This window comes from Castor canadensis, chromosome 7 (assembly GCF_047511655.1).
Source record: "Castor canadensis chromosome 7, mCasCan1.hap1v2, whole genome shotgun sequence".
In the NCBI taxonomy this organism is placed as follows: domain Eukaryota; kingdom Metazoa; phylum Chordata; class Mammalia; order Rodentia; family Castoridae; genus Castor; species Castor canadensis.
The window spans coordinates 155,866,656-155,883,774 of NC_133392.1; the positions used below are offsets into that span (position 1 = coordinate 155,866,656).

General features: G+C 38.6%; 1 protein-coding gene across 9 annotated transcripts in view; it reads right to left on the reverse strand.

The window, feature by feature from the left end:
- The window catches only part of Kif1b (kinesin family member 1B), a 130,233-nt gene that overhangs the window by 25,777 nt on the left and 87,337 nt on the right, over positions 1-17,119 (reverse strand). For 6 of the 9 annotated variants that reach the window (XM_020186090.2, XM_020186074.2, XM_074081385.1 and 3 more), the window contains 9 exons: positions 15,056-15,149; positions 13,694-13,842; positions 12,091-12,269; positions 11,059-11,196; positions 9,643-9,891; positions 3,885-4,003; positions 2,777-2,862; positions 2,321-2,450; positions 1,988-2,150 (listed from right to left, as the gene is read on the reverse strand). In XM_020186090.2, coding sequence (XP_020041679.2) covers positions 1,988-2,150; positions 2,321-2,450; positions 2,777-2,862; positions 3,885-4,003; positions 9,643-9,891; positions 11,059-11,196; positions 12,091-12,269; positions 13,694-13,842; positions 15,056-15,149 — 1,307 coding nt within the window. The remainder of the gene's footprint in view (positions 1-1,987; positions 2,151-2,320; positions 2,451-2,776; positions 2,863-3,884; positions 4,004-9,642; positions 9,892-11,058; positions 11,197-12,090; positions 12,270-13,693; positions 13,843-15,055; positions 15,150-17,119) is intronic. The other 3 variants (XM_020186105.2, XM_074081387.1, XM_074081386.1) reach the window with 1 other exon arrangement.

A 17,119-nucleotide genomic window follows, 5' to 3' on the forward strand; every position in this document is an offset into this window, starting at 1 on the left:
AAGCATACTACTCAGGCAGATTCTTTAAGTTATTCAGAGCCAAGTTACTCAGATTTCTTTGTCAAGAATATTTCCCATAAACAGATGGCATTTCAGTTTCATTTTTAAAAAATGACTAAAATGTTAACTGACCCTGACCACTTCTTAGCTAGGTAGATATATTATGCAAGAATGCCTTAGATTGAGTAAGGTGAACTCAACAAACTATTGTTCTTTTGCAGAAGTTTTTTTTCTGAAAATAAAAATAATAAAATCATTTTGTATAGAAAAAATTTGCCAAACTAGAGCTTCTACAAGGAACACTATTACCTAGGAGTCTCTCTAACACCTAGCAATAGTGGATTCAAATGTTGCCTTTTCCAAGAAGTCTTCCCTGACTTACCCTGACAGTTTTATGTTTCCATGGCACTAGGAATCTACTTTTCCACAACAGTCATGATTTCACAGTTTATAATAATGCATTTATGTGCCTGTTTCCCTGACAGATGGCAAGTGTCTTCCCACAGGGCTTGACACACAGAAGGTTCAAAATACTGGTGAAATTAATGAGCTATGTTTACTTATTTTCACAGATAGACTTTATGGTTCTCTCTCCCTATTATTAGTCTGAAATAAAGATTTATTGCCAGATAGAAATATCTATCACAAGGACTCCTGCGTCAGCCTCCCTAATAAGCTGGCTAGTATTTCAATGACAATCATGAGTTACAGCAAACGTCATTAGTGGCTTATGATGTGGTGATCACCCTTATTTAGGACTTGGCTAAAACCTATACAAAAGTAATGCTTCACAAGCTGCACTGGGACCTACAGAAAGGCCAGGGCTCAGATCATATGGAGGTGTAAAGGAGGCAGAACTCCAAAGCAACCTTCTGGTGGCAGCAGAGGCAAACTGTGGGCTTTAGGTATGGAATGGGTCAGGCTTCTTTCTCTTGTACTGCAGCCTGTATTGAAAAATACATTGATGGTTTGGAGTGATGAAAACTTAAGATTTATAAAAAATTGTTTTCTAGAGCTGGGATGTAGCTCGGTGGTACAGTGCTTGCCTAGCATGCGCGAGGCCCTGGGTTCGATCCCAGCACCAAAAAAGAAAAGACAAAATGAAAACATTGTTTTCTTATGGAGATCTTAAAAGAGGGCACACAGAGGATAGGAATCCAAAGGGTCACAGGACAGACACATGAAACTAATGCACCTTCTCTACATGCTAGCTTTTCTCAGTTGATGTGGAAGTTTATTCTTTCCTTTCCTTTTTTTTTGAGACAGGGTTGCTCTGGGTTCGAACTCTCAATACTCCTGCCTCAGTCTCCAGATTGCTGAGATTACAGGTGTTTATTACCACACCTAGCTTAAAAAATTATTTATTTTTTTGGCAGTAGTGGGTAGTAGGGTTTGATCTTAAGGATCTCATGCTTGCTAGGCAGGCACTCTACCACTTGAGCCATTACACCAAGCACTTTTTTGTGAAGGGTTTTTTTCAAGATGGGGTTTCATGAATATTTGCTCAAACTGGCTTTGAATGGCGATCCTTCTGAACTCTGCTTCCTGATTAGCTAGGATTACAGGTGTGAGGCGCCCAGCAAAAAAAAAAAAAAAAAAATTATTCTTTTTTATGTTAGGTGAATTTTCCTTTTTCCAAGTATTAAAACAGGCAAAATTTCTGACTGGAGCCACATCTTTTCAGCATGAAAAGCATAAAAAAATTAATTAACAGACTAATCTGTAATAGAGCCTAGACACTATATACCTGGCGTAGACAGTCCTCATAGACTCCTCAGTGGAATGTATGGCACAGTCCTCCCCACAAGGAACCCTGTGTCACTCTAGTGCATGTTTCTGGTTCTTATGCCCATCTTAGGTGAAAAGAGCATTTTCCTTCGGAGACTGGTAGTCTTTCATCTCCCAAGAGCATTAATACCCCACGTGTGTAAGCACTCTATAGAACACAGAGGCTCTGACTTAACGGCAGAGCAAAAGAACCACTTACTTGAACTGACAGAAGATGTCTGCACACTCTGGAAGGATCCCACTCGCTTGCAATACCGTGACTCGGAAAGTGAAGGCACTGCCCAGTTTCAGGTGGTTGCCAATCTCTTCAGAAAACCCTTCCATTACCATCTTACCATCGAGCAAAGTGTTTGACTTCAAATCTAAAGAGGTCAAATGAACACATTTAGTTCAAATTATGCAAAGAGGGAGGAGTTGGGCATTCTGTTCATTTCTGGACAGCAACGATGAAAGCAAACACCCCTTGACAGTGGCCAATATTTTCCCCTCTTTAAGATTGTCCCTATTATAGTAATAATTTCTCTCTACATACCCAAGTCACTCATTCGATTGATTTCTTCTGGAGGAGTAATAACTTCTGAACTCTGACCCTGACCTTCCACAATTCTCAGCTCCTCCAAGGACAGACCAGAACGAGTCATTGCAACTGAAGAAAAGTCACTCTAAAAGCAAGGCAGGGGTAGATATAAGATGAAGCAGTATAACCCCCCACACCCCTCCCCCAGTTTCCTTACTTATGTTTTTGCCCAACAAATAAGTGACTACAAAATTATGTGAATTAAGAACTGAGAAAATGCAGTACACTAACATATAGTCATTGGGTTTTTTAACCTTTGTAAGTTTTTGGAATGTCTATATCTTACTCAACAACGCTGGGCTCACCAGCATCCTACTTTACAGTTCTAGGCAAGGAAATTGGCCCCCAGTGCTGGACATCTACTTCCCTCCCTTTCCTTAAGGTATTCTTTTTTATTTAAAAGTTTCTCACCTGATTAAAATACTCATTATCAAAAGATATTTTAGCTGTTCCAGACTGTCGAATTCCAGAGCCATAATCGGGAGCTTCTTCATCCGCTAAGTAGAAAAAAAAGCCAGCAAACATCAAATGAGACTACCCGCAAGAGAGGAGGGAGAGTGACTTTATTGGATTATAAAATAAACAGCAAAGTCCTTTTTCAGAAGTACACTTGCTACTTCCAACTGTATTCATGTAGATCTTACTAGCTTCCTTAGCTCAAGTGAGACTGGTTGGTAAAGAATTGGTTTCATTCTTGAAGTTGTCCAAATATCATACCTAGAAATACTGATGCTTTCCCATCTTGGCAAGACTGTATTCAATAATATACAACAAATATTTGAAAATATTATACTGTTCTTGTGGAGGAGACTTCCATAAACTCAACATTGGTGACTGTGTGGCAGGTTTGCATGAGAAGAAGTCTTAATGGTCACTAAACACAGTGCAGCATTTGGAAGTTGAGACAGAGAAACAAAGGAAATGGCCACATTCTCTGCTCAGAATATTAGCTGGGTCACAGAAAAGTTGGAAGCAGCAGAATTTTGTTCCATGTACTCCAAAACAGTACCTAAAGAAACGTCTTATCAGAAATGCCCTGAGAGAAAATTAGGCAAGAAACAGTACTGAAAATCCCTTACTTCTGAAACAGTTAAGATACATTTTTAAAAACACCCATCACTGGGTTGTTTGTTTTGTTTTGTTTTTGAGACAGGGTCTCACCATGTAGCCCAAGCTGGCCTCTTAACTTATGATCCTCCCATCTCAGACCCTTGTGTGCTGGGATCACAGATGTGCACCACCATGATCAGCTAAAATGCCCATCACTTTTACAAAGTCACCCCAAGAGTTGTTCTTCATATTGAAGAAAATCCCTTTACCCCATATTCAAAAATAGCCTGGACTAAACAAAATCAATTTAGGATACTTGGGGAAAAACTAGAAAGTAGGAGGCAATCAAATCAAGGTCCTCTCCAAGTTGGACAACTCATCACCATTTGTGTGTGTGATGAAGTGTGGCCCACATAGTTGGTCTACTTGGTCTCTAGACAAGAACCTACAATCATCGAGGGTCACCTACCTGCAATGGCCTGTACAGCCACACGCAGAAATCCCCGCACTTCCCCTTTCTCACTGACAATGGCCACCCTATGAATCAGGGGCACAGGATACAGCAGATTGCTCAGGTACACAAATGCCCTAGAGAGAGAAACCAGGAGACAAAGATCAGAGCACTCCACAGAGGGAGAGGTGGGCTTTCAGCCTCACTGAGAATATCCTCTTGAAACTGAGCTGGCTTCTGGGCCTTGTCTTAAGAGTACCTCTCAGTCCTGTCCTCTCAAACTGTCTCCAGCTGCTTTTTCAGCATGGACAATACATGACCAAATGTAAGTGCTCAGCAAAGCAGTTGACAAAGACCAACTTACACCAGATTACTCTCTATAAAAATCATATTGTAGGTAGAAGAGTAACAATTGGAAGTAGACTTTCAAGCTCTGTGAATACTGTTAGTAGGGAAAGGAACCCATTGAAGAGTTTAACCTTTAAATGTAAGGAATCACCAAGATGTTTAGTTTCTTCCCAATAGACAAAACAGAAATCAGGAGACAAAAAAATAAATAAATAAATAAAGGCAAGGGAATGTGACTGAAATGCATTAATACCTCTAAAACAAATTCCACATTACAGCATTGTACATCCTTATTTTTATTCTAAGGACTATTATCTTGAGGTAAGGTGACTAACGAAGGCGAGGAAAGCAGACACATGTAGGCAGAGAGGTGGAGCAGCCAGAGCTTTAAGGAAATTCTGAATGGGCATCAAGATAAATGTTAAAGAAGCTGGTGCTGGTGGCTCATGCCTGTAATCCTAGCTACTTAGGAGGCTTAGACTGGGCAAAAACTTCATGAGACCCCATCTCAACCAATAGCTGGGTGTGTTGGGGTACTTCTGTCATCCCAGCTGCATGGGAGGCTGAGATTGAAAGACTGTGGTTCCAGCCAGCCAAGCAAAAAAACTTCACAAGACCCCATCTCAACTGAAAAAAGCTGGATGTGGTGGCACGTGCCTGTCATTCCAGCTATAGAGGAAAGAGTGAAATAGGAGGATTGTGGTCCAGGTCAGCCTGAGCAAACAGCAAGACCCTATCGAAAAAATAACCACAGGAAAAAAGGCTGGAGGTGTGGCTTAAGCAGTAGAGAGACTGACCACACCAAAATAAGTAAATAAATAAATAATAAAATAAAATAAAAATATAAATGCTAAGGGAGAAGATAGCTGGTTCCCATGGGGTCTGCTTTTGTTTCCAAAAGCTAAGTCAGAAATACATAAATAAAAAGCAAGTTACAGATCTAACATTACATTCCAAACAAACTAGCTTTTGCTAGTATCCTGTCACATTTGCACTTTTTTTCTTCTTCTTTCACTATTTTGTAGCTATTTATTTTTTTAAAGCAATTAAAACTGGTGATCACAAAGTTTAGGAGTTCCCATTCCACTGAGTGGAAGAAAAAAAGAATCTAGTTCCTACTGTTACTCCTGTCTTCCCACTTGGTATATGCTGATCTTTGCACATAAAACAAAAGACTTACATCAGGAAATCAATACAACTAAACATGACACACAGGCCTGTCTGTGTTTTTCTGGCTCTGATATGTACTTTAGAACAAAGAGGGAAAGACAAAGAAGTGGATACATGGGATTTCAACTCAAAATAATGAAAACAAGTGTGAAAATGAAATACAGCACAGAAAAACCAGTGTTAATAAAAGCTTAAGAATGTAAATGAAATATGAATGAAATATAAAACAAAATAACTGCAAGTGAACATTAAAAATCAGAACATGATGTCTATTTCCCTTTCAGTCTGCTCCAAAGCAGGAGGGGTAATGCTAAGAGACAGAGTTAAAAGCTTTGCTGTACAATAATTTTAAAAAATCAAAATATAATCTAAAAAGGATTACAAACAAGACCATCTAAGAACTACTGTGACTGAGTTTAAAAGACTAAGAATTTGGCATATGGAACCAGTTGGCCAATCTCACTTCCCAAGTCAGCATACATACTGATCAGTCTCCCTTTCAACGACATTCCGGTCAGACCTGCCCACTTTCAGTGCCTTGGTCATGAAGAGCCACCATATATGCTTCTGACTACCATCCTCTCTGCACTTAGTGCTTTGATTTTATATCATCAGGCTTTATTTTTAAACATCACTTTCATGTTAGCTCCCCACGATGTTGTATGACCTGAGCAACACACACAATTCTTTCACCATTGCTCTAATTTGCATTTCAGTGATTATTTACTTCATGTCTTTTCACCCACCAGACTTTAAGTCTGTGAGGATAAGAACCATCTCTGGCTTTGCTCACCACTGTCTGCAGAGAGTCTGGCATACACTAAATACACTCAATAAATATCTGGTGAGTGAGACCTACATATCAAAGAGAACAGGAAAGTGAGCTGTCATCTTATCTTTAAGTAGAAGTGGAAGACTTTCCAGAAAAATGTGTGATGCCATCCAACTTTATATTGTTGATTTTTTCAAAACCAAACTCATGATGGATATTAACTATACAGAACACATTCATAATCCTAACTATATTTAATTTATCTTAAATATAATTATTAAAAAACAAGAGCTGTTTTTTGTGCGTGCATGTGTGTGTGTGTGTGTGTGTGTGTGTGTTTTGTGGTTTTCTGTGACTCCTTTCCAGGCAGGTGCTCTACCACTCAGCTATGCTGCCAGCCCAGGAAAGCTTATCATATCATAGCACATTATAAAAAAGTACTAGTGGAGCACAAATTAAAGATTAGAATTTTCTTTCTGCCTTTGGCAATGGCCACTCCATATGTAGAAGCACTGAAGGCATTATTGTGGATTTTCCTTTTTAGGTAAGAGTCTGTAATTTTATAGCAGGAGTGGGGGCATCAGCTCTGTGACACACAAATGCACAATCACTAGACAGCTCCTTGCCATGTTTTCAGAATACAGCCCTTAGCCCAAATCACTGCTGTATAAAAGTTCTCCTCTGAAGATTTTAAAACTGGAATTTTTGTAATTACTGTGCATTTTTGAAAGTCCTTATTCTTTGACCTAGCAGACTGAAGGAGAACACCGGTGAGAAAGGAGGAGATGTAAAGGATATATTAGCAGAAATTTCTATGAGTTACATCAAAAAGAGAAACCAATTTGTCAACATAAAGATAAGGAAAATCAGCATAATTATGGTGATACTTACAGAAGAATGTCAGTGTAAATATTTAGAGAGATCACAGAACAATCATCTCTTGCCCCCTGTCAACCCAGAAGACTAGCTTACATATTTTCCATTTCATCCCAAGTTATGAAGAATGGTTCACACATCCCAGCATGCCATAAGAGAATAGCTAAAGGGACAAGCTCTTTTAATCGTGATATAAAGATTCACCAGAGGCAGGTAGGGCCAAGCAACAAACCTATAAGCAGAATTTTGTAAGAAACATGGAATTGTTACAAGTGAATTGTATTTGTAATCACATGGCAATGGGAAATCCAATCCTGTGAATTACAAAAACAGGAAAGTTACTCCTCCCATCCAATGCCCACTATACAACTGGTGACGCTGCACTGTTACACATTTTCTTTGTAGAGGAGGAATGTATCCAGAGCAAAAACGGAGAGTCATTTTTCACTTTGCTGACTGGTATGCTTTCACCTCACCCATTTCTCTCTCTCTCTCTTTTTTTTTTTTTTTTGTTAGGCAGTGGGGATTGAATCCATGGCCTCACCAGTGAGCTATAGCCCCAGTTACCCCTGCCTCTCAGTCTCTGTCTTACAAGACACCATTAGTTCTAAAACCTGGGAATCTAAACAAATGAAAAAGCCAATTCCTGAGCCATAGCTCCATAAATATTCTAGGTGAAAATAAAAAGAGTTGATTGCTTTATACCTATACTTACATTTGATATGACAAAAAGAATAAAACTAGAGAGATAATATACACATCTTAATCCAGTTAATTTCTACATTAAGTAGAATTTAAGTAGGATTCTGACTTCACTTTTCCATAAAACTGACCAAAATATAAATGCATCAAAGTAGAAGCCATGATCAGGATATTCATTTTGCTAGTATGGACAACAGAATATGAAAGATGAAAAAGATTTTTTTTGGCAGCCATGAGGTTTGAACTCAGGGCCTTGCACTTTGAAAAAGATCTTTAAGGTTCTTTTTCCTACCTAACTCACTTTATACTTGACAATTCAATAGGTCCAGTTTAGGATGCTTGTCCTAAGTTAATGACAGAGATGGCCTGGACCCAGGACTCTTCCTGACAATTAGGTCAGGGTTCTCCTCAGCAGGCCACATAATATGAAGTTGCCTACTCCTCTCAGTGCCATGGTGCAGGTCACAAGCAAGCAGCTTTAGCAGCTGTACAAGTGGCACAGGAACTAAGTTTATGGCCAACCCTCTTAGAATAGGATGGAAATATACTGAAGGATAGACAGGCATAAAGTAAAGTAAGCATTACTGTCCCATTATTTGTATGTACCTTTTTCAATTTTAATATAAGTCAGCTTTTCTGAACTTCTAATAAGCATCTATTTCTGGCAATACACCAGTAGAAAACAATATTCATAGCTATATAATCTCATTGTTTGTTCATGGAGAAACTGAATCCTAAATGCCCCTTTGCTATTATAAAACCCAGAAACTGCCCAATATTAGAAATTCAAAGTTGTAACTGAGGTTTTCATTGCTACCAAAAAAGCTTCTTTTCCTCCTTTTTTATCATCTTCCACATCGGCTATGAAGCTTCCACAAGGTGGCCAGTCGTATGATGAGCTGTTTTGGAACCTAAGTCTGAGGGTCAGGAGACTTGATGCACTTTTAATTTTTAGATAACTGGTGCTTATCCATTAGAGAGATATAATTCTCTTATTTTTAAAAGGGTTCAACAGTATGTGATTCTAATGTACCATTAAACTCAATTCCTATTATTTTAAAACCTAGACATATTTTCTGGTGAATCCAATCAGTACTGTACTATTGAACTCATAATTAAAATTACTCATCCTGAAGACTGGATGTGAACAAACATCAGTGTCAGGAACATGTGCATGGAGAGCTCTGCATCACTGACAAAGGGGTGCACAAACTGTGACCAGAGACAATGCCTCAGTCTGGTGAACTCAACAAAAGCAGTTTCACATAGCGCTGAACAGATACTCATTGTTGATGGTGCCAACAGATGACTTTCTGAGACTCCTCATTAAGAACCCTATTGGTAAAAATCTGGTAGAAGCTAAAGACCTATAAATGGGCTCAATGAAATTATACACAGAAAGATAGCCATTGTACACAAAGGGGAACTAGGCTTTAAGACTCACTAAATAAACCTATGACTACTTGTGAGTACATTTTAGACCTCTGACTCCTATGATACCTAGAGTTCTTCAGCCTAACCATGGACTTGCTCTGCTCCTTCTTTTGCTTGCTCATCACATTCCTTTAAAAACAAAGCATGTAGACCACAATACCAATTGTTGAACCCAATACTTTTGACCCTTAGCTTTCATTATTTTCTCTTTTGGAGTTTCCTCCTTCGGAACGAAATTACCAGGCAATTTTAGCAAGTAGTCTTCCCACAGTCTTTATACACTGCTGTGTGCCGTGCTCAGACTGTGTGCCTCACAAAAAGTGCCTGAGCTTGCTTTCTAGCCAGATTAGCTTTTATTTATAGAGCTCCCAGAATCAGAGAACTTGGAACTGTGTGTTCGTGAATTAAATTGCACAGAGTCCTTTAAAGCAAGAGCTGGTCCCTTTTTGCCTTTCTCACAATAACCTCACCAACCTTCCCACTAAAATGAACCAAGGGGATCGGTCGTAAAACGGGTCACGCCCGTCATTGAAGAAATCTGATCCCTCCTCCGTCCCTGCGTCAGAGCCGGTGTCATCCACGAATGCCTCATCATCAAAATCCTCCATCTCATCTTGCTGCTCGTCAGCCAGCTCAGTGATGTCGGAATCGGCCGTGGAAAAAGTGGGGGAGGGTGTGCGGTCGGCAAGACGCTCATTCACACAGCCGTGGAAAATGGGGGAGCTAGACACCAGGTAAGACGCCGATTAACACAGCCAAGGAGAAAGGAATAGTTGGTTAAACAAGAAGCTGTAGGTGCCAACAGGACAGAATCCACTGGGGGAATCAACACAATAAAAGCAAATAGAAAAGCAAAAAGATAAAAAAGCATAAATCATTTGGATCAGGTGAAAAGGAACAAGGGCAGGTTGAAAAAGTTCTACAAGGACAGATCCTTAGAATAAGAAAAGCAAAAGAAATCCATGAGTAGACCATCCAGGTACAAATGGTGCTACGTTTATACTCTCCAGTTCACACAAAAGATCAGCATCCAGGCCTCAGGGGAGCTTCTTGCCATTAAGGTTTTAAATGTTTATTTGAAAACAAAATAGATGAAATTCTATGAAGTCAAAGTACCCATGTGCTTTGTTTGGGTAAAATGTGTCTGGCCAGCTCATCTCTTTAAAAAAAACTATTCTGCTACCAGAGTGGAATGCAAAAGGTTTACTTCATTTAAAAAAAAAAATACTGTAACTTCAGTTAACTCCTTTCTATCTAGTTCCTTTAAATATTATCACAGGGTTTTTGCAATTGAAAAACAACTCAAATTCTGAAATCATTAAGTTCAAAACTTAAATTTCCCCTGCTTTTAAATTTCTAAGACTCTAAGAACTTAATATAGGCTCACAGAGGCAATACTTTTTTATAAAATGTTGACAATAACAATTACATAAAAGAAGTTCTGGAGGACGGCCACGGTAAGCAATTAAATCATCCTGGGCAATGACTAAAGTGGGGTGAACTGCTTTAAAAAAGTGAACAGATCAGATCATGGAACAATTGCAATCTAGTAAGACACACTATGATTTTATTTAAACCATGCAAGTTATAGACACATGTTTTACTTTTCTTCTTGGTCTAGCTCCATCAACTGCAAAACATTTTGTGAAGAAGTTGAGAACCAGGGAAGACTATCATGTACTTCCGTTGAAAGTTTGACAATTGAAATAATATGTGCGTTGAATGAAAGGGAAATACACCAAATAACACAATGGTTATATGATGAGTGGATAAGATTAGAGAAGGGACTTTTTTTCCCCTTTTAACTTTCTGTAATATCTACAGAAGTTATAAACAATTAAAATAAAAACACTCATTATTCAAAAAGAAGACAACAAAATCATTACATACCTTCCCACAAGTTTGAACCAGTGGAACCGATCATAGAACGGATCGCTGCCAGTCATGGTGGTTTCGCTTTCATCTTGGGCATTGGAGGCCATCTCACCTGCCCTGTCATACATTTCTCGCATTAAATCCAGCCTCTGCCTATTTAGCAAATGGGGGAATAGTGGGTTAATATCATCAAATTGCATTAAAATTTTTGATCTGGAAGCATCTTCCATGCAAGATTGTTTTTTAAAAGAAGCTGCTCCACTATTTAATGTTATTAAAAACAAATGAAGGGGGACTGGTGGAATGGCTCAAGCAGTAGAGTGCCTGCCTATAGCAAGCATGAAGCCCTGAGTTCAAACCCCAGTATAACCAAAAAAAAAAAAAGCCAAAAGAACAGAAACCAAAATGCTCACTATCAAAAGTCTCTGAGTCTAGAGAGAAGCCAACAAAAGACAAGAATGGCCACCTAGCTGGATGAGGTGTTGCATGCCTATAATTTCAACTACTCAAGAGGCTGAGGTCAAAGGAACATAGAGGTCAAAGGAACATAGAGTTCAAGGCCAAAATGGGCTACACGTAAGACTCTGTCTCAGGGAAAAAAAAAGGAAAGGGAGGTATCAAACCCATATTTGAATCAACACTCCCAGGGGAAATGTAGTTCAATGGTTTGTGACATTTCCAATACACTATACTAAATGTAGAGGAATCTGGATTATAACTTCCCTGTCTATGATGCCCAGGGCAAAAAATAGCAAGTAATTTCTAGATCCAAGATAGAAATAAGTACAATGGAATTGGATCATTTCAAATTTAAGAGGATTTATAGAGCAAATTTAAATATCTGCAAATGTCAAAGGTGTTTTAAGAGTGGGATTCATTCATTTAGAAGAAAATGGGTGTATGGTAATATCACTTGTTGGCCACAGCATTTAGAAAGCACAGAAAAGAAAACAACCTCATCATCAGAGGGAGAATGTGAAGGAACCCACTTAAGCAATTCGCTATCATTTCCTAAATAAAGCAATTGGCTTTATGAAGTCTTCATACTTGAGTTTCTCCAAAGACCAATAATGTGTTGCTCCATTCTTCAGATCTTGGACTTCTACTGCTACCACTGTACGAGGGAAAGGCCTGTCATCATGAGTTTTTTCCATCTCAGTGGGAAGTAATTCAGGAGGCAGAGGAGAGTATAGTGTGTCAGTCAGCAGAACAAACTGAAACTGCACCTGAATGGAAAGAACAAAACATTGACAAATATGAAAAACATCCCTATTTCAGCAGTAAGTGTTAGAGACAAGGTGACAAAACTATGCCCAGTGGGAAAGCAGTCAAACACGTAGTATGTGCTCAACAAAACAGCTTGTCACTAACTGAAAAAAAATGGCCATCTACCTATTAAACATAGGGAACAATCCTAATTTCAAACTAAGGTATTTACAACTTTGTTTTCCTAGCTGGCAAAGTGTTTTTGCGTAACACTAAAATCTCAGTAAATATCTTTTGGTTGACTGAAGGAAGACTTCTGTGGAACTTACACCAGAGACCAAAAGGTGGCCTCAACAATGCATCTCATCATTTACTAATGAGAGAGGATCATACAATTACAAACCACTACTCTTGAAAGTGTTTAAGAGTGCCCTGTATGCATCATGTCATTTACTTCTTTCTACCACCCTATATTTTCACCAACAAACACTGATTAAATGCTAGGTACATCAGTAAGAAAAATATGGAGTTCCTGCCTTTATTTAGTCTCCTCGATGAGGACAGTAGTTAATAAATAATTACAACATAAGGAGGCCTTTTGAGATCATGAATGATGATGATGTCTTATCCCAGCTGACAGAAGTAGAATATAGTCCTAAAAGTAGATAATGAATTTTTCCCAAGTCAGGCAGCAGTGTGTGTTCCTTCCTACTGTACAATGTATGATATAATTTCCAACTATAATCTTAGTAGTTAAGAGACTATTAAACAGTAACGTGCATAAAGAATCAATGTAAGGTTTGGTATGACATTTTGGTAACAATTACAAAAACAGGTAACATTTACTGTCTTTTACCATGTCCAGGCACTACTTTAGTGCTTTGTGTGCACTCATTCCTTCACTCCTCATAAAATCCCTGGATAGCAGGTTCTACTGCCAGCTCCATTTTCTAGATCAAAGAATGAAGCCATAGGGCTAATTAGGTCAACACACCTCATTAGGCCCTGGCTATCTGGGTGCAGAGGCACATACTTGTCTGCTACATACCAGTGCCTCTCAGATCCTAGAAGAGGAGCAAATTACTGGCAAAGAGGCACACGGATCTTAGAGGTACAAACTTAATGGTAAAAAAAAAAAATTAAATTGAGATTTTTTTTTTTTTCCCTGAAACCCAAGAGAAGCATTTTTCTATTAACAGGGGTCTCCAGCTCTTGTCAAAAATACAGTCACACTTAGGAAATGAACTAGAAAACATCTATTTTTACTTCAATTAATAGCTACTATGTTCTAGATACATATATTGAATTAAGCTGCATCACAGCATAAAGCAGCTGAGCTCCCCCAAGGGAAAGGTTAGCTCAAGGTAAGGATCCAGGAAGAACCCACATGAGCCTCAGCATTCCCTCCACATTACCCATGTGATGTTCTCACTGCCCTCCATACCTTCTTCTTCAATTCCACACTGATGGCATTGGCTTCCTTCAGGTACACAGCATTGCCCCAGAGCAAGTCTCTTAATGAAGTAAACTGGTGAGACTTCCATTTCCGGAAGGCCCACTGGGCCAACTCAAATTCATGCTGTGTCCAAGGAACTGAAAGAATGAAGCATATTTAATGGTGATCTCATAACTGTCAGGGAATTATATCCCTCTTCTACCTTATCGTGGCTATCAAGTTATTTTCCAAGTTTTTCCCCCATTTGGCTACTTGTGTTTTCTATCTTATTAGTAAGGCTTACTAACTTCTATTGAAATTATGAAAGCAGTATATATATTTTAGAGACCTAAAAATATTCTACTATTTATTTGAAATAATACATCGAAGAAATACATTTCCTCTTCCTTTTTTTTTAAAGATACGATTCTAATATATGGCTATAATTTTTTATCTTTATTTATTTATTACAGTACTGGGATTTGAACTCAGGGCCTTCACCACTCCACCAGCCCTTTTATGTGAATGGTTTTTTCAAGATAGGGTCTTGCAAACTATTTGCCTGGGCTGGCTTCAAACTATGATCCTCCTGATCTCTGCCCCCCAAGTAGCTAGTATTACAGGCATGAGCCACCAGCACCCAGCTATGGCTTTTTTTTTTTTTTTTAATATTTCTGAATACTGTAATGTTGTAGAACTTCATATATATGTCTTTTTTCTAATAAAGGGAAAATGGTCATTTTTAACTTAGATATTTAAAAATAAAGAATTTAGTACATAAAATAAGAGTCTCTTCAAAGTTAATTTTAGCTTTGAGGCTACTGAGAGGTTTGATAGAAAAATGAAGTGTGAATGAAGCATGATGAATATCTACACTATAACAGCAAAAGCCCTAATTCAGCTAAGAATTCTGGAAAACTTAAGTCAGGCAAGCATGAGTAAGCAGCATAATTAGAAATCTACCAGGAACAGCTTCAAAGTACAGAGATACATTCCAAAGTCCTCAATGGGAAATCTGATTCCAAAATTAAACAGACCATCCTAACAATGATTAAGCTCTGCATTTTTTTGAGACAGATACATGAGTTCATGTATGTACAGTGATATGAGACAGTTTATATAAACTTCCCAAAAGATTCATATGAAGGTCGTACTGAGAAAACTTTGAAGATACGCAGAATGCTATCAGTCCAATCGCCACCCCACAGAACACAGCCTGGGTCTTGGCACTAAGCATCTTTTAAATTATCTTTAAATTGGTTCAGTACAATAGGTTAAATATGAAGAAATCAGCTTTCATAACAAACAAAGACTAATTTGATAATATAGAGCCAAAAAACACAAGGGAAAATTTTAGTCTCTGAACTTCACCTTCTTCGTCCTCCTCTTCCTCTTCAGTGGTTTCTGCAGCCAGGGATCGGGTCTCAACCTGCTTCTGCAAGGCCTGCAATTTACTCTCATAGTCCTGGATGAAAAAAAAGGAGATAACATGTAGGAGAAGGAGGAAGTAAGAGGGAAGAAAAGAAAAATGAAAGAAATAGTGGGGGAAGTGGAGAAAGCAAAGGACAAACACAAGAAAGAGACAGAGGGAGGAAACAATAGTATCTTACACATCAAGGAATTCCAGAGAAATACAATTAAAGATTAAATTCACCAGTATCACCAAAAATTCCAATTATCTGTTTAGAAGGGGAAGAAAAATAGGACTGAAGTGCCCTAGGGGTAAAAAAAAATTACTGTCTTTGTAGTTTTAAAATGAATTCTGCCTTCAAGTAACCAAAAGTTCACAGCAGTATTAGACTAAATTTACAGATCACATTTTTATTCAAAAGAGACACTTTATTTTAAAATATACTATTATAATGTAAAATGGAACAGTATAATACAAATCAGATTGATCTTCATTTCTCCACCTACTGTATGCATTTTTAATATAAAAATTTTTCAAAGGTGTCAAAACTGGTTGTTGGTAATGGAAAAAAATCTTATTGTTTTTGCACATAAGGCCCAAGTATGCATACAGTACATAAACAGACATACTAGGGTATATTTGAGGCGTAAAACTTCATTATAGGGAGATTATGGAAAAACCATCTAAAAAGTTCCTTGGGTATTAATGAAAAAAGACTTAATTTCAATGAAAATAAGACAAGTGGTGTTAAGAAAGAAGACTTTCACGGATGAAATGCTAAATCAGAGCATCTTAAGATCTACTAACCAGGGCTTCCTCCTTCCTTTGGTTCCCCCAGGGGTGACCCAATTATAGGCTGTCACAAGACCGACCTGCACTGCGGTCAGACAGAGCTCCCCAAGCCACATTCAACAGTCCATGCATCCAGAGCATTACAGACAGCCTCCTCAGCAAAATCCATTACTAGAGGAGTTCCCAATGGCAAAGCCAAGGACACAAATATTCTCCAAGGCTCTGGTCATTTATCAGTTGGCCTCACAAAGGAAGCCTTCTATCTTTAGTGGCTCAAGAGCCAATGACACAGGTTTATATGACATCTAAACATATTTTGTAGGAAACTATGTATGGTAGTGGGGGTAGAATAAAAAGGAAAAAGAAAAGGAAGGAAAAGAGAAAAAAAGAAAAAAGAAAGAGAAGGGAATGGGGAAGGAAAGGCAAGTGGGAAGGGAAGCAGGAAAGAGACAGGGAGGGCAGCAGAGGTGGAAGGAAAGGGGAGAGTAGGGAAGGGAACCAGCAGGTAAAAAGACTTGGGTTTCAGTCTAGCACTTAATCTTACTAGTCTTATAATTCTGGAAAATTAAGTCTTCTCTAAATCTCACATCCTTCATCTTTAAAATGAAGAATTTAGCACTTGACCTGCCCACAACACATAACAGCAGGAAGAACAGACTAATTAATCACCTAAAAAACATGTGAAAGCTCTCTTAAATGGTAACAAACTATTTTTTGTGTGTGTGGTACTGGGGTTGGAATTCAGGACCTCATGCCTGCCACTTCACCAGCCCATAACACACTACTAAAATGACAGACTTTTTTTTTTTTTTATGCAGTACTGGCACTTAAACTCAGGGTCTACACCTCAAGCCACTCCAACAGCCCCTTTTTTGTGATGGGTTTTTTCAAGATAGGGTCTCATGAACTATTTGCCCAGGCTGGCTTCGAACCTAGATCCTCCTGATCTCTGCCTCAGAGTAGCTAGGATTACAGGCATGAGCCACCAGCGCCTGGCACAGGCAATTTTTTTAAACATTTATTTTCTAAGCATGCCATGCACTTAACTCTGGGTTCCTAAACACCATTCCTCACTAAAAGAAATCCACATGTTTTGAGAAAATGGCAGATTACAGGTTTGGAGTAAGAAAAGTGTAAGACAAGCCTGCAGCCAGGTGCTAGTGACTCACCCCTGTGATCCTAGCTACTCAGGAGGCAGAGATCAGGAAGACTGAGATTCGAAGCCAGCCTGA